This window comes from Anabrus simplex, chromosome 6, assembly GCF_040414725.1.
Source record: "Anabrus simplex isolate iqAnaSimp1 chromosome 6, ASM4041472v1, whole genome shotgun sequence".
Taxonomy (NCBI): Eukaryota; Metazoa; Arthropoda; class Insecta; order Orthoptera; family Tettigoniidae; genus Anabrus; species Anabrus simplex.
Window position 1 is genome coordinate 115,884,814 of NC_090270.1, and position 22,307 is coordinate 115,907,120.

General features: G+C 36.2%; 1 protein-coding gene across 1 annotated transcript in view; it reads right to left on the bottom strand.

The window, feature by feature from the left end:
- Positions 1-1,094: 1,094 nt before the first annotated feature.
- LOC136875889 (thyroid peroxidase) overlaps positions 1,095-22,307 on the bottom strand; it is a 257,266-nt gene continuing 236,053 nt past the window's right edge. The window contains exons 12-16 of the mRNA XM_068228240.1: positions 19,846-19,964; positions 19,208-19,367; positions 15,876-17,564; positions 10,323-10,459; positions 1,095-1,186 (exon numbers count right to left, since the gene is read on the bottom strand). Coding sequence (XP_068084341.1) covers positions 1,095-1,186; positions 10,323-10,459; positions 15,876-17,564; positions 19,208-19,367; positions 19,846-19,964 — 2,197 coding nt within the window. The remainder of the gene's footprint in view (positions 1,187-10,322; positions 10,460-15,875; positions 17,565-19,207; positions 19,368-19,845; positions 19,965-22,307) is intronic.

Here is a 22,307-nt window from a genome sequence, read left to right on the forward strand (position 1 = left end):
TATCATTTCATAGCATTTCTCACTCATTCATAAAAATCACTTTGGGAGTAGCGACCCCATCATAATAATAGCCTATATGTGGTTCATTCATTTCATTCCTGACCCGGTCGAAAGACTGGAAAACAGGTTGTAGGTTTTTTCAATCAACATACAATTAAATAAATAATTTTGTCAATTGTCCTCTCACAGATGGTGTTATTGTGAATTGCCCCATCAAAGACTGTTCTTATTGTCAATTGTACTGTCACAAACTGTTCTTATTGTCAATTGTCCTGTCACAGATGGTCTTATTGTAAATTACCCTGTCAAGGACTATTCTTATTGTCAGTTGTACTGTCACAAACTGTTCTTATTGTCAATTGTCTCATCACAGACTGTTATTTTGTCAATTGTCCTGTCACAGATGGTCTTATTGTAAATTGACCCATCAAAGACTATTCTTATTGTCAATTGTCCTGTCACAAACTGTTCTTACAGTTAATTGACAGGCTGTTCTTTGTCAACTTCCCTGTCACAGACTGTTTTCATTGTCAATCACCCAGGCACAGACTGATCTTACTGTCAATTTTCAATTGCCTTGTCATAGACTGTTCTTGTAATTGATTTTCAAGCACAGACTGTTCTTATTGTCATTTTCCCTGTCATAGACAGTTCTTATTGTCATTTACCCTGTCACAGATTGTTCTTATCATCAATTGCCCCGTCATAGACTGTTCTTACCAACTGCTCTTGCACTGATTGTTCTTATTGTCAGTTACCCTGTGGCACTGATTTTTCTTATTGTCAGCTACCCCATCATAGACTGTTCCTACTGTCAATTACCCCAGCATAGAATATTCCTAAATGGTCATTTAACTCATCATAGACTGTTCTTATTGTCAACCTATCATATTGTCAATTACCATGGCACAGTCAGTTCTAGTTGTAAATTATCCTGGCACAGGCAGTTTTTATTGTCAAGTACCCTGGCAAGGAACTGTTCTTATTGTCAATTACCTTGGCACAGTCATTTCTAGTTGTAAATTATCCTGGCACAGGCAGTTCTTATTGTCAGTTACCATGGCAAATAACTGTTCTTATTGTTAACTGCCGTGTCATCGACTGTCCTTATTGTCACTTGTCTGGTACAGACTGTTCTTATAATTGTCAGTTGCCCCCACTACAAACACACTTATTGTCAAGTACCCTGTCACAGAATATTCATATTGTCAATTAGTCTGGCATTGACTGTTCTTATTGTCAATTACTCTGGAACTGTCTGTTTTTTATTGTCAATTATGCCATCATAGACAGTTGGTATTGTCAATTACCCTGGCCTGGACTGGTGTGGGAAGAGGGAGCAAAAGAAATAAGATATGAGGACAAATATGGTCTTTTTATATTGGTTCCTTTCTTATTCCCACCTTCCCTTTCTCACCCTTTGATTTGCCACTTCCTTTTTCCTTTCCTGTACTCATATTCTTGTTGTCAATTACCCTGGTAAAGAACTATTTATAATCTCAGTTACCCAGTCACAGACTGTTCTTATTATCAGGTAGCCAGGCAGTCATTTTTAGTTGTCAATTATGTTAGCATAGACAGTACTAATTATCAATTATCCTGGACCAAACTGATCCTATTGTCTATTGCCCTGTCAAAAAAACTGTTCTTATTGTTAATTTTCTGGCATTGACTGTTCCAGTTGTCTATTTCCCTGTCATGGTCTGTTCTTATTGTCAGTTAGCCTGGCACCAGCTGTTCTTATTGTCAATTGCCCTGATAACTGTTCTTATTTTAATCAATTGCTCCACCACTGACATTGTCATTTACCCTGTCATAGACTGTTCTTATTGTCAGTTACCCTGGTACAAACTGTTCTTATTTTAATCAGTTGCCCTGTCACTAACTGTTCTTATTTTAATCAATTGCCCTGTCAATAACTGTTCTTATTTTAATCATTTGCCCTGTCACTGACAGTTCTTATTGTCATTTACCCTGTCACAGACTGTTCTTATTGTCAGTTACCTTGGAACCATGTGTTCTTATTGTTATTTGCCCTATCACAAACTGTTGTTATTGTCAGTAACCCTGGTGTTGACTGTTCTTATTGTCAGTTATTCTGTAATGAACTGCTGTTGTTCAATTACCCATCATAGACTGTTGTTATTGTCAGTTACCCTGGTACCATCTATTCTTATTGTCAATTACAGTTCTTATTGTCAAGTACCCTGGCTTTGACTGTTCTTATTGTTGATTATCCCATTATAGATCATTGTTCTTGCTAACTGTTCAGTCACAGACTGTTCTTATTGTCAATAGCCCTTTCATTGACTTTTCTGATTGTAAATTGCCTTGACATAGACTGTTCTTTTTGTCAGTTACCCCATCATAGGCTGTTCTTATTGTCATTTACCCTGGCATCCACAGTTATTATTGTCAGTTACCCTGGCACTGACTATTTCCCTGTCATAGACTGTTCTTAATGTCAATTACTGTTTTTATTATCAATTGCTCTGTCACAGACTGTTCTAATTGTCAATTATCCTGGCTCAGAAAGTTCTTATTGTCAAATTACCCTGACAGAGAATGTTCGTTCTTATTGTCAATTGACCCTGTCACAAACTATGGACTGTTCCTGTTTTCTCCTTCACAGACTGTTCTTATTGTCAACTGCTCTGTCATGTACTGTTCCAAAATTGTCAGTTACTCTGGCAAAGAACTGTTCTTATTGTAAATTACCATGGCACAGTCAGATCTAATTGTCAATTATCCTGGCACTGACTCTTCTTATTGTTAATTGCCCTGTCACAAACTGTTCTAATCGTCAATTACCTCAGCAGTTGTCTATTGCCCTGTCAGAGACTGTTATTATTGTCAATTTTCCTGTCATAGATTGTTCTTAATGTCAGTTACACCATCACAGACTGTTCTTATTGTCAATTGCTCTGTCACAGACTGTTCTAATTGTCAGTTACATTGGAAAAGAACTATTTTTGTTGTAAATGATCATGGCATAGTCAGTTTTAGTTGTCAATTATTTAGGCACAAACAATTCTAATTGTCAATTATCCTGGCACAGAAAGTTCTTATTGTCAAATTACCCTGGCAGAGAACTGTTCATATTGTCACTTGACCCTGTCACAAACTATTCTTATTGTTAAGTGGTCAATTAGCCTGGCATGGACCGTTCCTGTTTTCCCCATCATAGACTGTTGTTATTGTCAACTGCTCTGTCATGTACTGTTCCAGTTGTCAATTACCCTGGCAAAGAACTCATCTTATTGTCAATTACCATGGCACAGTCAGTTCTAATTGTCAATTATCCTGGCACTGACTCTTCTTATTGTTAATTGTCCTGTCACAAACTGTTCTAATCATCAATTACCGTAGCAGCTGTCTATTGCCCTGTCAGAGACTGTTATTATTGTTAATTTTCCTGTGATAGACTGTCCTTAATGTCAATTACACCATCACAAACTGTTCTTATTGTCAATTATCATGCCTAAGTCAGTTTTAGTTGTCAATTATCCAGGCACAAACAATTCGAATTGTCAATTATCCTGACACAGACAGTTTTTACTGTCAAATTACCCTGGTAGAGAACTGTTCTTATTGTCAATTGACCCTGTCACAAAGTATCCTTATTGCTAATTGGCCTGTCACAGACTGTTGTTATTGTTAATTATCCTGGCACTGATCTTATTGTCAATTGCTCCACCCTAGCCTGTTCTTGTCAGTTGTCTGGCACAGATTGTTCTTATTATCATAAATGACCCACCACAGACAGTTCTTATTGTCAGTTACCTTGTCACAGAAAATATTCATACTGTTAATACCTGTCACAGAGTATTCATATTGTCAATTAGTCTGTTGTCGACTGTTCTTATTGTCAATTACCCTGACACTGGCTATTCTTATTGTCAATTAACCTAGTACCAACTGTTCTTATTGTCAATTACAATGGAAAAGATTGTTCTTATTGTTAAATACCCTGGCATAAACTGTTCTTATAGTCACTTACTTTGGAACCAACTGTTCTTATTATCAGTTACCCTAGTACCAACTGTTCTTATTTTCAATTACCATAATACCAAATGTTCTTCTTATTAATTACCATGGAACAGACTGTTCTTATGTCAAATATCCTGACATCAACTCTTCTTATTGTCAGTTACCCTAGTACCATCTGGTCTTATAGTCAATTACAATGGAACAGACTGTTCTTATTGTCAGTTACCCTGGCATCAACTTTTCTTATTGTAAATTACTCTGGTACAGACTGTTTTTATTGTCAGTTGTTCTGTAATAGACTGTTCTTATTGTTATTTGCCTCAATTGCTAAATGTCATCTTAGACTGTTCTAACTGTCATTTACTATGGAACAGACTGCTCTTATTGTCAAATACCCTGGTATCAACTGTTCTTACTGTCACTTACTCTGGAACCAACTGTTCTTATTGTCAGTTACCTTGTCACCGACTGTTCTTACTGTCAGTTACTCTAATGTCAATTGTTCTTACTGTCAATGATACTGGCATCAACTGTTCTTCTTGTAAATTACTCTGGTACAGTCTGTTTTTATTGTAAGTTGCCTCGTCATAGACTGTTCTTACTGTCAATTAGTTACCCTTGCCTCAACTTTTTTAATTGTCAGTTACCCTGGCACCAACTCTTCTGACTGTCAATTACCCTGGCACAGATTATTCTTATTGTCAATGTTCCTCTCTTAGACTGCCAGTGTTCTTAATGTCAGTTGCCCTAGCATCGAATGTCAGTTGCCCTAGCATCGACTGTCCTTATTGTCAGTTATAGACTGTTCTTATTGCCATTTGCCTCAATTGCTATATCATCATAGACTGTTCTATTGTCAATTACAATGGAACAGACTGTTCTTATTGTCAAATACCCTTGCACCAACTGTTCTTATTGTCATTTACCCTGGCATTGACCATTCTAATTGTCAATTACTTTGTCGCATCTTGTTATTGCCCTATCACAGATTGTTCTTATTGTCAGTTACTGTATCACAGACTGTCTTAATTGTCACCCTATTGAGTCAGAGAGGATTTTTTGGAGTCGTACTACTGAGTTACAGGGTGGTTTTACAGACAATCTAGTCATAAATATTAATGTCACACTTATTTTCTCATAGACAGTTCTTAATGTCAGTTATAATGTCTCTAAAAATCTTTAGTGTTATCTACTAAGTGTCACTTTGAGACCTTTCCTATAGTCACTGTTGTTTGTCACTGGCTGTATATAAAAATGCACCTATTAAGTCACAGGGGCTTATTTCATTTAGACAGTATTGTTGTCACCTACTTTGTTACAGGTTGTTTATTAGGCACCTCCTCTATCAGCAGTTACTGTTGTGTAGCTGTGTGTTACTGTAGTTAATATATTACATGCAGTGTTATATGTTGTCTGTCAGGAAATCTTATTCTGGTCACACCTACTCAGTCACCAACTGTTCTTTGTGTTTGCCCCTACTTGCGCCATATGTGAGGAACCTGCATGTATTATGTAAATGGCAGAAGTGTAAAGTGTTGAATGTGAGGAAAGGAATGTTAAGGATGACACAAACACCCAGTCCCCAGGCCAGGGATATTAATCATTTACAATTAAAAACTCCTGACCAGGCTGGGAATCAAACCCGGGGCCGCCGGGTGACAGGTGAACGCGTTGCCCCCTACACCGCAGGGCCAGACTGAAGAATGTCTTAGTCAGAGAATAATATTTTGTAGCCTTCTTTACTAAGGACAGAAATTAGTGGTATATCTGTTGCATATTAAGAATGTTACAGAATCAAGTCTGTTAAGTTACCAAGGAATAATTAAACTGACGTATTTTCAGTCAAAATTACAGTGTCGGGTACAGTTCTCATGTTGCCTAGGGAGCGTGTCACTTGTCTGTTTTTAGTCTCAGAATGTCAAACTGATACTTAAGTCCATTTCCAGAATGAAGTGTGTTCTTTGTCAGAATTTTGTTGCAGATTTATTGCAAAGAACAGTCCTTATTTTCCTCATGATTTGTATGCCATACAACATCCTATTAGGTAAATCTGGTCTATGTCAGGGATGAACTGTCATTGTCATATGTGTTCTACAATATCCTAGTTATAGACTAATTAGTAGGCCTACATACACATTTTCAAAGCAGGTCAAGTCATGTTAGAATATTCTTGGAATAAAAGTTAGTCGATTACCTTTAGGCAGCAAGAGTTGTTGGTTGCTGGTATTTGGAGTGTCTTCATCTTAGTCCATTCTAACCTATTCTGAAGTGTATTTCATTTTATTATGAGCTGTTATTTCTGTCACTTATAGGTTATGTTGACAAGATGAGGATCATTTGTGAGGGTTGAGATTTTTGTCTCAAAAATGACATATCATCAGGAAGGGTATCTGGCCTCAAATACCAGGCCCAAACTGAAATGAGCCTAGGTGGCTCTAGTGACCCCAGAAATACCTGAGACAAGCTGAAGAAAGTTCATTTTTTTGTGTAGTGTAACAGGTAATCAGCCTAAGGGAAAATATTACTGAACCTATTTATTTTCAACTCATTCACTTAATCAAGAAAGAAAGAAAGAAAGAAAGAAAGAAAGAAAGAAAGAAAGAAAAACAAAGTATTGAAGAAGAGTTCAGAATTTTACTGATAAAAAAGATGATTTAATTTTATATACAAGAGATAGTCTTGTTTGGTTGGAGATCTAAAAGTCAGTTATACCGTCTTTGTCCTTTGAAGTCTGCGTAAGGTTCAGTCTTCTTCATTTTGTCGAATGCTAAAGTTGCTTTGTTGTATGCTCTTTTCTGTAATATTATTGGAACCAAAGTTTGTAGACTATTGTCATATGCTTAAGTGATTAAGTACTTTCTGAGATTTTGTTGTTTTAGGTCACTTACAGTCTTTTTAGTAAAGTCTGTCCAATGTTGGGCTCAGGTCTTATTGTAAAGCCTCCTCTGTATTGCCAGGTTTAAGCCTGCTGTATACTGTATCAGGTTATTCTTAAAATGTTTTAGTCAGAACTAGGGAAGTACATATTATGTATAGTCGCAGAGAAAGGAATGAGCACATGGTATTGTATGTTCCTCGTAGTTAATATTTTATCAAAATTTAATTATTATCAAAAATAATTCACCTTCCATGTAGAAACAAACCCTGGGGATACCCACAGCAAATATTATATTATATCTATAGGTTCTGAGTAAAATGTACCTGTGAGGAACTTATAAAACACCAAGTGCTCATTCTTTTTTTTTTTTTTTTTTTGAGTGACTGTACATACGTTCAGAATGTCCATAGAGCCAAACATATTCTGCAACAGAAACAGTATTAATGTCACCCTTATTGTTGTATTTATCATCAAACTTGCTCTAGATTTGGAACAAAATAATTTCCATTCTTCCTGAAAGGTTTATACAGTAGTAATATTTAATTTAATGTCACTGATTTCTTTGTTACATCAGAGTCTCAACTATTTCAAAAGAGGTCTTGATGTCAAACTGATTCTGTAATGTTACTGGAGTCAAACTGGTGTCAAACAACAGTTTATCTAGCTATTACTTCATTTAGAAGCATTTTTTGTCTGTTCTACTGTGGGATCTTTTTGTAGTTCATCACCCTAGGTATATAGTCTTAAGTCAATCTTGTTTTTGGTTTATTCGAATTTCAAGTCATTTTATGATAGCACTGCAAACCGTAATAGTGTGACTCAGGGTATTTAAGAGTTTTAAATTGTTATGAAAATATTAGCAGTCATCAGATCATTTAAGAATGTTTTAAACTGTTATATAAGCATCCTTCTGGAAATCATTATATGAAGTAGTTTTGTCTAGAATTCATCGTTTTTGTGTTAAGTTGCCATTAATTGTTAATTTCATTAATTGTTTGTAGTTATTAGTCTAAGGGAAATTGGGTGATAATTACAAGTGTCTGCATTTGAGTTAAAAGATTGTTGCACGGGGAAGGTAAGGTGAGTGCTGTGGAGGTGAGTGCCCTTAAGAATCATAATTATAGCTTACAGTTACAGGTCTGTCATGGTCTAGAAACCCAAAAGATAGTGGTTTATACCAGTTCCCGTGTGTGGCAGTTCATGATCATGAATGTTTTGTCTTATAACTGTTTTAACTAGGTACTATAAAGAGCATTTCATTCTAGTTTTCATGTCTGTGAGCTGTCACCTAAATTAATTTTGTAGTGCAAAAATGTAAATACATATTTTTAATTACTATCTGGTCTAATGGTGAGCAATCCAAGATTGATTCCCAACACTGGCCAAGATTAACAATTACATGTGGACTGGAATGGGGTTGATCCAACATTTGGGAAGCTGCTTGATATAAGAAGAAGCACTCCTTATCGCAAAGCCAAGGATTAAAACAGTTGAGAGTGCTATTGCACCAGTCGTGTGACTATAATCCATAAGCCAGGAGTCAAATAGCAACTGCTGTGGAGATGAAAGACCAGTGATAGCTCTATTCCATAGCCATCAAGCTACAAAAGTTTTTGCCAGGAAAAAACAAAGTATACTTAATCAACTTCAATGACTAGTCAATCAAGGGTAGTTTAAATTGTATTGAGCTTTCTTCACTAATGCCAGTCTGATGGTGTAGTAGTAGTAGTTCATTTGTCTCTTATTCAAAGCCCTGGGTTTGACTTCTGACTAGTCCAAAGATTTTAATTCTGACTGAGGGCTGGAATGGGGTTCACTCAGCCTCAAGAAACCAACTGAGGAGCTGCCTGATATGAGGGACAGTGGATCTGGTCAAGAAAGCCAAGCAATACAGCAGAGAATGTCATCACACTGACCACGTGTCATTCCAGTATCTGCAGGCCAGCTGGCATGTCTAGGCCCTAATGGGCTGTTTTGTTGTTCGTTTTTTCACTGGTCATTCAATGTACTGTTCAGAATATTTGATACAGCAAATAAGTGAGTGAAGTAACATTATGATGTTATGATAGTCACACTGTCTATCTTCTTAGAAATGTGTGGGAAGTTTTTTAACCTCGGTTGTAAAGTTAGAAAAAATAGCATCTAAAAAATGTCCAGTAAAAGTCTAATTGAAGTTTAAAATCCTACCATTATTAGTGATGTGTAAGTATTTTATTACTGCAACATGTCAGTAATAATGTATCTACAGTACACAAGATAAGAGGGTTTCTAATTTTTCTTCACTGGGTAAGAAGAAGTTACTAAATTTTGTGCTGGGTACTGAGAAAATTCACAGAATGTCCCTTACTGTAAGTTCACTCAAAAAAAGGCTAGATCACAAGTGAGTATTGATAGCACCTTTGTACAACATTTATTCTGAACCATAAATCACACAACTGTGTGTATGAACACACAATATCAATAAAGACATCACTTATAGAAACAGAATACAGAGGTTCTTTCAAATCTTCGGTCAACTTCTGGTGAATCAGTCGAGTCTGTTTGTCAATTGTTATTACCAAATATTATTTTTGGTACATAACCGTATGTGATGGCAAGTTATGTTCTCATATGCAGTATCAAAGTATACAGTGATGTTGCTATTCATCATATGTTATTAGAAACTGCATATATATTATGGTACGTGAAGCCAGAAACATGTTCTAGGGTAACGTTAAGTTATTGTTAAGGGCCTTTGTAGCTGGAACTGTAAGATCTGATTTTTGGAATTTTGAGGTTAATATCACGTTATGAATATTAAGAAACATTCCTTTAAAGTGGGGATAAAATATGTACTAGGATATGAAAAACCTGTACTTTTCAGTGGGCTGTTAAATTATAGCTAAAAATTGACAGCCAAAAACAGTCCTAGTTTTGTGATCTTTGCTTGATTTCTTTCATGCAGGCTTCACATCTAAAAGTATTCTTACAATTTTTTCAAAGAACTGTTGTAATATATTATTTTAGTCTAACATCTTGATTTTAATCATGAACTAAAAATAGGAGTGGTACCTCTGTTGTGTGTATGCCATTTGAATGGATCATGATGTACCTTTTGGTCATAGTAGGCTATACATTTTATAAAGGAATAATTATTATAACTTGTATATTTTAAGATGTAACTATAAATTGTTGCACTTTCTTTTGGCAAAGAGAAATTTAACCACAGAGATAAGAAAATAAGTAGAATTAATGTTCAAATTAACTATTGTATGCAGCAATGTCTCATCATCATGAATTTTGTATTTCAAACATGCAAATTGATAACTTCTTTTTCATATTGGATGAGTTTGTAACACAACCCCAGGAAGTAACCCCATCCTTGTTAGATATACTAAATAAATAAATAAATAAATAAATAAATAAATAAATAAATAAATAATGCATAATTCAGTTGCCTAGAACAGAGACCTACTTTCTGTCTCGTTATCTTCATCCATTCTCATAGGATGAGGTATCTCACTGAGAGCTTCAGGATCACTGGGAAGACCAGGAATGTCAGGGAAGTCTATTTCTTCCTCAACCTCAGCATCTTTGAAGAACCATTCTCCACTGCAAAGTGAATCAATTCAGTGCTTAATCAAATACATTCAGGGTGTAAATAATATAAGATAATGAAATGTTAGCACATGGAAATCAGATAAGCCCACAATGATAGAACTTACTAAACTCAAAACTGTGTTCTATTATTTATCACCAAAGATATGTTTGTATTTGTTATCTTTCCCAGTAACTTGCAAAGGTGATGTGTATTTTAAAGTTTTAAAAAATCTCACAAATTGATCAAATAATAAAGTTTAAAAAATACACAATAAACAATGAAAATACATATTGTGTGTTGTATTGGTGATAAATGACTTGATGGGGTAAAATAAACAAAATATTTTGGTTCATAAGAGGAGAAGACAGGCCAGGGAATGTTGGTATGAAACTGTTGGTTAGGTGTGTATATCCTATGCTCCTGCGGGATCAAATTCTGATTCTGTCAGGTGGTATTAAAGAGTGGTTAAATGTGTTACATCCTTGCCTGTGGATGTACTGACATGTTGATGAAACCCTTCTTAGGGGAAAATTTCTAACTCTCCAGCATTTCTTAAAATTACAGTAATTGAAGAAATTATAACTGTATAGCCTCAGTTATCATGTGCAAATAATGTTGGGTGATCTTTAGCTGAGTTTTAATAATATTTGTTGGTAAACACCAAATATGTCATCAGAGATCTTCTACATGCCAACATCGTACTACATGGATTGTCGAATGGACCTTTTTTTTTCTCTTCAAAACTCACTCTATTGGGTTTAAACCCACGCTCTTGGGATCTAGAGGCAGACATTCTACCACTGATCCATAGCAGTAACTGAAGGGATGTTAAACTAATTTTTTGTAGAATACAGTTACCATATTTGCTCAGTATTGTTATTATGGAGTTATGAAAGAAATAAAGAGAGAATGACATTTCTAAACAGGACTAAGTTAAAATATGGTATTAGATGCCCTAGTTAGCCCTGTGGTCTAGAGGTAGTGAGCCTGTATTTTATCCAGAGGTCCTGGGCTCAATTCCTGGACAAGTCAGGGATTTTTACCTGGATCTGAGGGTTCATTGGAGGTCTACTCAGTCTACATGAGAACAATTGAGAAACTATTTGATGGTGAGATAGAGGTCTGGGTCTAGAAAGCCAAGGATAATGGCTGAGGAAAATTGTCGTGCTGACCGCGTGTCACTTCATAATTTGCAGGTCAATGGACTGAGCAGCTGTCACTTGGTAGGTTGAGGTCCATCAGGGCTGTAGCACCATGGGGTTGGTTTGTTTTATTAGATGCTAGCTGATGTACCCGCGCTTCGCTACAGCATTCCCAGAAAGACTGACTTTGTAGTTTTCCTAACTGAAGTCAGTATAGGTCATTACAAAAACATCAGTAGGAATGTACAATTAAAAACAGTGTTATCATATAAAATATGCAATCAAGTGGAAAACTTTGCATTTTCTCAGTTATAACAAACAGTACTACGGTGCTAGTGCTAGAATGACCAGGCAGCAGACAGCCGTGAACACTCCTCTGCCATTATTCTGTTCAATATGCACACTGCTCATCCCAATCAGTGCCTCACAGTAGGGATTGAATACCTTGAATGCTATGATGAAAAATGTATGAACCAGAGGATTGGTATGCTAAAGAAGAAAATTATCTAACTTCCCAGCTACTTCCCGCCAATATTCAGGTGGGCTGTTACACTTGGTATGACCAGACGAGTTGGCCATGTGGTTAGGGCCGGGCAGCTGTGAGCTTGCACCCGGGAGATAGCGGATTCGAACCCCACTGTCGGAAGCCCTGAAGATGGTATTCCGTGGTTTCCCATTTTCATACCAAGTAAATGTCACACTATGCTTAGTAGTAGTTCAGACAACTGCCATGACACTTGTAAAGTAAATTTAAAATAATTTTAAGATAAAGTGAGAATAATCTATACTAATATCGAGGGCTTTAAAAAAGAAGCAGCAATCCAGAAAGGAGTGAGGCAAGGCTGCAGTTTGTCCCCTCTCCTTTTCAATGTTTACATAGAACAGGCAGTAAAGGAAATCAAAGAAAAATTTGGAAAGGGAATCACAGTCCAAGGAGAGGAAATCAAAACCTTGAGATTTGCCGATGATATTGTTATTTTATCTGAGACTGCAGAAGATCTCGAGAAGTTGCTGAATTCACAATTAAGTATTTATTTATTTTCCACCTAGTCGATACAATGATTGCTTAAGGCAATTTTTAATGGTCAAAAGTGGTACATGTTTCGTATATTATCAACATCTTCAGCCACATAACACTGTTTAGATGAAAAATATATAAAATTGACAAAGAAATGCTTTAGAGGAAGTGTCCTTAAAATTAACATAAGATTGACTTCCTCTAAAGCATTTCTTTGTCAATTTTATATATTTTTCATCTAAACAGTGTTATGTGGCTGAAGATGTTGATAATATACGAAACATGTACTACTTTTGACCATTAAAAATTGCCTTAAGCAATCATTGTATCGACTAGGTGGAAAATAAATAAATACTTAATTGTGAATCTATTGAAGTGCGATACGGACCATGAAGCTGATTTTATGTAAGTTGCTGAATGGTATGGATGAAGTCTTCGGTAAGGAGTACAAGATGAAAATAAATAAATCCAAAACAAAAGTAATGGAGTGCAGTCGAACAAAGGCAGGTGATGTAGGAAATGTTAGATTAGGAAATGAAGTCTTAAAGGAAGTAGATGAATATTGTTACTTGGGTAGTAAAATAACTAACGATGGCAGAAGTAAGGAGGACATAAAATGCAGACTAGCACAAGCAAGGAAGAGCTTTCTTAAGAAAAGAAATTTGCTCACTTCAAACATTGATATCGGAATTAGAAAAATGTTTTTGAAGACTTTCGTGTGGAGCGTGGCATTGTATGGAAGTGAAACATGGTCGATAACTAGCTCAGAAAGAAAGAGAATAGAAGTTTTTGAAATGTGGTGTTACAGAAGAATGCTGAAGGTGAGATGGATAGATCGAATCATGAATGAAGGGATACTGAATCGAATTGGTGAGAGGAGATCGATTTAGCTAAATTTGACGAGAAGAAGAGATAGAATGATAGGACACATCTTAAGACACCCAGGACTTGCTCAGTTGGTTTTTGAAGGAAGTGTAGGTGGTAAGAACGGTAGAGGTAGACCAAGGTATGAATAAGACAAGCAGATTAGAGTAGATGTAGGATGCAATAGTTACGTAGAAATGAAAAGGTTAGCACAGGATAGGGTGGCATGGAGGGCTGCATCAAACCAGTCTATGGACTGATGACTCAAACAACACTATATATAAACAGGTAAAGTTTGTTTGTATGTAATGGTCAATTTCAGGAAGTAGGCCTACTGGACTGATTCTAAAAATTATTTTACTAATGTAAATATTCATTATCCCTGAGGGACATTGGCTGTATTTTATTTTCAAAACAAATCAAAGGGTGGGGGGGAACGGTGGAGATATAAAAATACTAGGCTAATATAGGCGAAATATCAAATTTGTCGTACAAGGACGAGACAAAGCTCAATTTAAGCCGCTTGACGCAAAGAACAAAACTCGGTAAGCCCTATGGGCCCGAAAACCATGTTTTAAGGCTCCAAAACCAACTGTTCTGGGGATATTGGCACCACACCACCCCTACTCTAGGAATCAGATGAAGAAATGAACTGTTGTAACCATGGCAACGTCAGCTTCAAAATTCTACAGCAGTGAGATTAACTACAATACATCACAAAAACCTAACATGTTACAGGCATGAAAACTGGTACTTATAAACTCCTTTAAAATAAAAGAACACAAATTTTGTTTTCAGAAAATCCACTTGGGGGGGGGGGGGAGGTGAAAATAAGTGAGGAAGGATTTGAATTTATATGAGGATACATACATCTCAGAAACTGAAGATGTTACAGATGTTAAAATTGGTACTTGGAATGTCCTTTAAAAATAAATGAACACACTTTTTTTGGAAAATCCACTTAAGGGGGTGAAATAATAAAAAAAAAAGCAGGTGAATTTTTAAAATGAGCATCTTCTTCTTCTTACAATGCTAAAAAGAGAAAGATGTTCCACCTATTCTTCTTCTGCCACTTTTCCCACATCTGTGGGGTCGCGGGTGTGAACTATGTTGCAAATGTGGATTTGACCCTGTTTAACGGCTGGATGCCCTTCCTGACGCCAACCTTATATGTAGGGATGTAATTACTATAGCGTGTTCCTGTTGTGGTTGGTAAAGTGGTGTATTGAGTGAATATGAAGAGGAGAGTGTTAGGACAAACACAAACAACCCGTCCCCGAGCTAGAAGAATTAATCACACACGATTTACGGAATCGAGCCCGGAACCCTGTGAACCGAAGGCCCCAACGCTGACCACTCAGCCAAGGAGTGGGGCTGTTTTTAAAAATGAGTATATCTACAGTATATCTCATAAAATTAACATGTTGCAGATGTGAAAATTGGTATTTGTAATCTTTAAAAATAAAGAAACACGCACTTTTTGTTTTGGAAAATCAACTTAAGCTGGAAGTCGAAAATAAGTGAAGAAGGGGTTGAATTATCTTTATAAGGATACTTATATTTCAAAAACTAAGATGTTACAGATGTGAAAATTGGTATTTGGAATCTCATGATACTGTATAGGCCTTTTGGGCTTATGCCGTGTCAAGAAAATAAGGTGAAATTCTTTACGTTTCACAGAGAACTGTGCTCTGCGTCGCTTCATTAAAGCTTTTCTCATGGAAGGTTGAGATTTTCTTCTGATGACACAGAGCACAGTTCTCTGCGAAATGTAAAGAATTTCACCTTATTTTCTTGACACGGCATAAGCCCAAAAGCCTATACAGTATCATGTCTAAGTACAGGCCATGAAAGCATCAATGGCAACATTTGGAATCTCCTTTAGAAATAAAGAAACGCTTTCTTTTTTTTTTTGACTTAAAAGAGGACTGTTTCTCATGTGTAGAGTTCCATGTTGCATGTTCCAGATTGTGCTCTGCCAGTACCTTGGTCATCTTTGTCCCAAAAGACAATGCCACAAACGTGGTTTACAAAGAGGGTCTGGGGTAAATGAAATGCAATTTTTTGGCAAGTTTTTATACTTTAGGGATTTAAAGATAATGTCTTAATGCAGTACCGAGGAACAATTAATTTTTATCAACTTACAAAATCCTCGCAAGCGAAGCTGTGTGTAACAGCTAGTAAATGATAGTGTCAAACCATAACATTGTGTTCCAGAAGAACGATTTATGTTAATGTTAACATTTAGCCAGAGTGGTACTACGCATATCCACTTAAATTTATTATCAGATTATATGAATGCCCATTATTAATAGTTCTATAAATGTGTTATTTTCCTTCAAACAATATCCGAATACATATGAAAGTATTTTTGTGCAAAGTTAATGGACAAGAGTTTCTCACCTGTGATCTGCTGATATAGTTTCTTCTGTAGATGGATTCCTGCCTTCAATGAGGACAGCAGTATTATCCACATATATATGAAATTTTGTTGGTTCATCAGAATGGTACTTTGGAGATGTTGTTTCATAGCTGACATCGTATAATGATCCACTGAAAGGTTCGTCTACTTGATAATGTTTAGTGTAGCTCGATGAAGGTCTTTCTGTAGTTCTGATAGAAGATAGTCGATCTTGATTTACAATAATAATGGTTGGCTCTTCATTGCTTGGTACTAAAGATTCATCTTTGTTGCCGTAGTCAGACTTTGGTAAATAGCTGTCATGCAACTTGGAGACACTTGGCGAATATATTATAAGTGGATCAAGATTTGACTCTTGATGATGAGGTTTGCTGTTTAAATGTTCAGTATATGGCTCATCATGTGCTGAGAGGGGTGCAGAAAGAGGCCTGATTTTATGGTAACTTGAAGAATGCTCAGAGTGAGGCTTGAGACTTGGTTTAGGATATGTTGGTGTTGGTTCTAAGTAACTTGGTGCGTGATGAGATTCTGAATGACTAGAGGAATGCTCTATATGAGGCTTAGGTTTTAAATAACTATCTATGTTGTGAATTTGAGGTTCTTCGAAATATATTTGTGGCTTAGGTTTAGGATGGTTGGATGTATGATCATGAATTGATGGTTGATTATGTTCATAATGTGGCAATGGATAGGTTGGTGAATGTACAGGATGTGGTCTAGGCTTTGAGTAGGTGGGTGTGTGATCACCATTTTGGGATGGGTAAACATGTGAATGTTCTAGATGTGGCTTTGGTTTAGAATAAATATCCTCATGATCATCATGAGATGGTGGGGATCCTGGTGAATGTGGGTTTGGGTTGGAATAGCTGTGTTCATGATTATCGTGAGATGATGGGTACCCTGGTGAATTTGGTTTTGGTTTAGAGTAGGTATGTTCATGATCATCATGAGGTGAAGGGTATTCTGGTGGATATTCAAGATGCGGTTTTGGCTTGGAGTAGGTATGCTCCTGATCATCATGAGGTGAAGGATATGCTGGTGGATATACAAGTTGTGGTTTTGGCTTGGAATAGCTATGTTCATGGTTATCATGAGGTGGTGAATATGTTGGCTTTAGTGCAGGCTGTGGCTTAGGTTTCATGTAACTGTGTGAATGATCAATGAGAGGTTTAGGGTAGTTTGTTGAATGTGACAAATTTGCTGGTGGCAGTTCGAATATTACCTCATACACGTAAGTAGATGAATGTTCTTCATGAGGGTAAGGTTTGGGCTTTGAGTGAATGGGTGAATGTCCGTATGAGGGAGTATTATAACTGGTAGTGGTCACAGGCCTGTAAGATGTAGTATAGCTGGGCTTGTTATAATGAGCAGGTGGTTCAGTTGTGGTATAAGAATGATCTCCCTGGTGTTCTGGGTAGCTTGGAAAGTGACTTGGCTGTGGCTTATGATGGACTGTAGGTTCAGAATAATGACTTTGATTTAGGTACGTAGGCAAACTATCGAAGGGTTTCTTTGTAGTTGTTTGGTAGACATGATGATGATAATCAGTGGTTGGGCTGTCTCTATCTGAAAAATGGTGATAATTTGCTTCATCATGCCTTTGATATTCAATCCATGGTGTGAGATCTAATTGAGGAATGGAGCCACTTGCACATGATTTGTGTTTATTCCTGGAAGAAAAAGGAAAACATTATATTAATATCATGAGTTATTAGTCAATATATCTGAGGTTAATGTACCTCTGTTCCCTACCATTATGATGAGTAAGTTGTAAGATTTAATTAAAATGAAACAATGAAAAAGGAATGGCATAGTAATTTTAAACATACGTTTATGTTAGGTTAGCATGCTGCTTTTCTATACAGTGTGTAATGAAACCGCTGGGTAAAACTTCTGGAATGGATTCCTCATATACAGAGAAGAATAAAAGCCTATAATAATATGGGTCTGGAAATGCATAATCACTGAGTTACTAGACTTTATTCGTAGGGCACTTCATCACATCTTACTTTTACAATTACATTTGGTAATGTGTCAGGAGTGACTTTTCACTGAATCTGTCTTTAACACCTGTTGGAACACTCCATTGAAATGCCATATAGAATGTTCAAAGTGTCTACCTGCTTGAATACAGGCCTCTGTTCACCTTTGCTTCAAAAATGCCTGGTGCAGAACACATTGTTTGACAGGAAGCTACAGTACTCACATGTAGAATTTCTGCATCATTCACAGCAGTCAAATACAGGAAAGAGTTCACCCTCTCAGGGAAACGTCCAGTGGGTTTAAGTCATGAGTTCATTGGGACCAAGTTGTGGGTCTACCTTTACCAATCTTGTGCTTGTGATAACTTGGATTAAGGTGTTTTTAAGCACATTGACTAGAATTTGTGGATGCACCATCATGCATTAGGCTCCAAACGAACGTATCAGATACAAAACATCTGGCAATCAAAACCTCGTAACTCCATCCTCAAGCTAAAACCATTTAGTTCCATTATTGTTATGAAATACCATTGCAAACACGGTCTTGACCTATACTTCAGTCTTCAAAACCAAGAAATACCTGAATTTCCTTTAGAATTCTTCAGAATATTAGGAAGATTTTCCTTTCTTCTGTACAATTCTCTCTTTAGGAATTAGAGGTTTTGATCACCAGCTGACATACGGCTACTTATGATTGGAACTATAGGAATTTTTTATAGGTGTTAAAGACATATTCAGTTTAACATCAGTATATCTATATATCTTGGATTAAAGTAAACTCATGTCCTCATCCCGAGGTGGTGCAGCTCTCTTTAGGCACACCCCCCAATGGAGGTGCATGTACGATTTCAACTACATACCAGCCCTCCTGCCATTCTTAAATTTCTGTCAGTACCGGAAATGAATTCCTCATGAATGCCCCTGACGATGGCAGCTAATAACACTAACTGTTACACTACAAAGATGGACAATATCTTGGATTGAATTGCAGTAATTAATACTTATCAGAGTGCACTCCCTTTAACAGGCGTGGTTTTTATTTTATTTTATTTTTAGAAACGATTCCTGAAATTTTGACCAGCAGTTTTGTTACAATCTGTAGACCATAAATTTGAAGTATTTGAGCATTGTAGTATAAAATTTGAAAATACACTTGAAGACTGGTTATCATTACTTGTAAATCTTGTCAGTTTCAAACAGTGTACATTAAGAAAAATGTATATAATTATCATAATGTCTCACTATATGATGTGCAAGCAAATAATATTTTATATTAAATAGAACTGGAGAGATGGAGTCATCTAGTGTGAATTGCTTGAATACATACTAACCTGTCATAATCAGCAGAGAGGAACACGTACGGTTGCACACTGTCAATACTGTCCAGATTATTACATAAAATACGGGCCAATGTCACTTTCCTCAGTTGCTGGAGTTGTGCTGGTGTGAAAGATGATTCAAATCCTCCATTCTCATACCAGAACCTATCACCTGGCAACATATTCACATGAAAAGTTCAAGTTACAGATGACAAATAATATGCTAACATAAAAAAAGTAGAGTAATCCATAATGGGTTGAATTCAGAGTTGTATTGTCAAATCTGGAGATGACTTAATCATTCTATCCAAAGTAAATTCCTGGTTAAAAATTAATCTCCTTTAGCTTAGGAGAATGAACTGGCATGTCCAAAATTTAATAAAGAGAGTATGGTTTGTGATGCGGATTAAAATTTTGCTAACTGTGTAAGATTTGAGCTCAAAATCATCTGTTTTTCGGCAAGTGCTCTGCCACTGAGTTTTCAGTGGGACAGTTCATGTCCATGAATGTGTCCTCAAAATACATAAGTTACCTCAAACCATCCATCTCTCTACTGTAATATGTACATTGTTAATAAATGTTACACACAGGACTTATAATTAGATACAAAATATAGATTTCTTTCTTTTATACCTGAAATAAGAGCTTACCTTTTCTTAGATTATGGAACTGTTGAGCAAGAATACAAGCAAATGTAGGACCTACTAGACCTCCAGTGACAGGTCTCTCTGCCATAGCACCCGGAAACAGATCTATGTCATCAATATCCCTGTAAAGATGAAAGAAAAATATGTTTGTCTGTGTTTTTGTAGTTGCTCTTAATGTTATTATTTCTTCAGTGTTTTTGTTATGTGTATGCAGTTGTACGAAAACAAGTGGTATCCTATGTTATATAAACCACTTAAAAAGTGATATTGGACTACATCTTTCTTGCATGTGAAGTGGACATGCTTTCTTGTTGAGTATAGGCTATTACATGAATGAGCATTGCATGTATATTTACATAAAAGGTGGGGGGGAATTACACTGACGTGTAGAAACATTTATGAACTCTAAGGAGAGAATGCTGGTTGTAAATAAATAATTTGTAGAGTAGTACATGGCATATACATACAAAGAATGTTAATGTACTTGGTGGCTGGTGGGATTTTAAAGGCTTTCTTCACTATTAGTTACTCCTGCACTATTAGACAATTGATTTGAATGTGTACTGCAGGGAGTTGAAAAATTGCCCCAAAATATTTAATAGAGAAGGTCAGATGTAGCAAACAGGAAAGGTGATATGTTCATCCAAGACAACAAGAGACCTCGTGCATCTTGGGTGATGTCTTTGCTCACGCATGATATTGTAATATAATGGACCAGAGTCTGATGGAGACCAGTGAGGGACACCAAACGGATGCTGTTGGAGTGTGTGACTGACAAATGAGTAACAATTAAATTGAAATAACAAATATTGTGGTTCAACCTATTCAATACAAGTAAATAAGAAATGTAGTGTTACATTCTTATTTAATTATAAGCAGAAGCGGTACCGGTTTCGACCACTAATCTGGGTCATCATCAGCTGAATAAAAATAGAAAAACAATGCATAGGAAAACAAGAAATTAAAGGATGCATCTTTCACAAAAGCTATTGAAGAAGCAATATAAGATAATGGAGATTAGCACTGCATGATTTTAAATCATAAAATCTAGAAGAAGTAGAAGGTCAGTCACTTATATGAAGTAAGGCGCAATCTTCTGAAGAGTAGCACAACACACGCAATGTTCGGCACTTGTATTGAATAGGTTGAACCACGTTATTTGTTATTTCAATTTAATTGTGATACAGTTCAATACAGAACATTATGAAAATGTTTATCTTTAAATGACAAACGAGTGACAGTGGCTTGCTGCAGTGGACAGAGCACTATGTGAGATATAAGAAACAGTGCAGTGTATAAGTGTGTAACTGGTGTGATTGTGTTTGCATGTAAGTGATTGAGAATGTAAAATGTGAACTAGTGTGTCTGTTAGTGTGTAAGTACTAGTAGTTAAACAAAACTTAGTAGTAGAATTAAATGCTACCCCTATCACGTTACAATATGGTCTGGACATTGTATAATCCAATTTCCACTTTTTTGGTCTTTGCAGAATTCTTTGAATGGAAAGTAATTTGGCACTTTAAATGATGTCAAAATAAACGTCTTTGCCTCAAATAATTGCACTCTTAGACTGATATAGTTTTAAAATTGCTGAAAAGATAGACTAAAGAAGGAGAATAATTTGACAAATAAACCTGAATTACTGAATGACTTTCATTCCAATCCAGTCAAGAAAGTCAGTCAGCTGAGGATATCATATCATGTACTAACCAAGTGACACTTAAATATCTGCAGGCCATCTGGCTGGGCAGCAGTCATCTTGGCAGGCTACTAATGAGTTTTGTTTTTATACTACAATCATTCCAAGGATGTCTTATGGTGAGGTGTCATAAAGAAAGAAAAAACTATGTGAAATGAATCCCATGAATAAGCCACACCAAGTGAAACAATTATTGCCTAATTGACCCTTTATTGGATTATTTTTGTATTTATCCCCTTTATATCTCCAAACATACCAAGTGGAGCTGCCACATGTGTTTAACACGCTATGGCTATAGAACCAAGCTCTGCATTCGGGGGACGAGTGTGTTCGATCCCCACTATCGGCTGTTCTGAGAATGGTTTTCTGTGGTTTCCCATTTTCACTTCCAGGCAAATACCCAGACAGTTCCTATTCCGATTCCTCAGCATCATTCCTTTTATCAGGAAACGGGCTTAAGGGTTAGACATACACACATACTTATGTACATAAATTGTCGACAAACATCTAGACTTTAGTCCTTGTAAAATTATTTATAATAATAATAATAATAATAATAATAATAATAATAATAATAATAATAATAATAATAATAATAATAATAATCTGGTTCCTTGGTTGGATGGTCAGCGTAGTGGCCTTTGGTTTAGAGGTTTCCAGGTTTGATTTTTGGCAAGCTGAGGATTTTAACTTCATCTGGTTAATTTCTCTGGGCTGGGCTGGGGATTATCAAGGGAAATCTTCAATAAATTGATAAGCTCTTTGA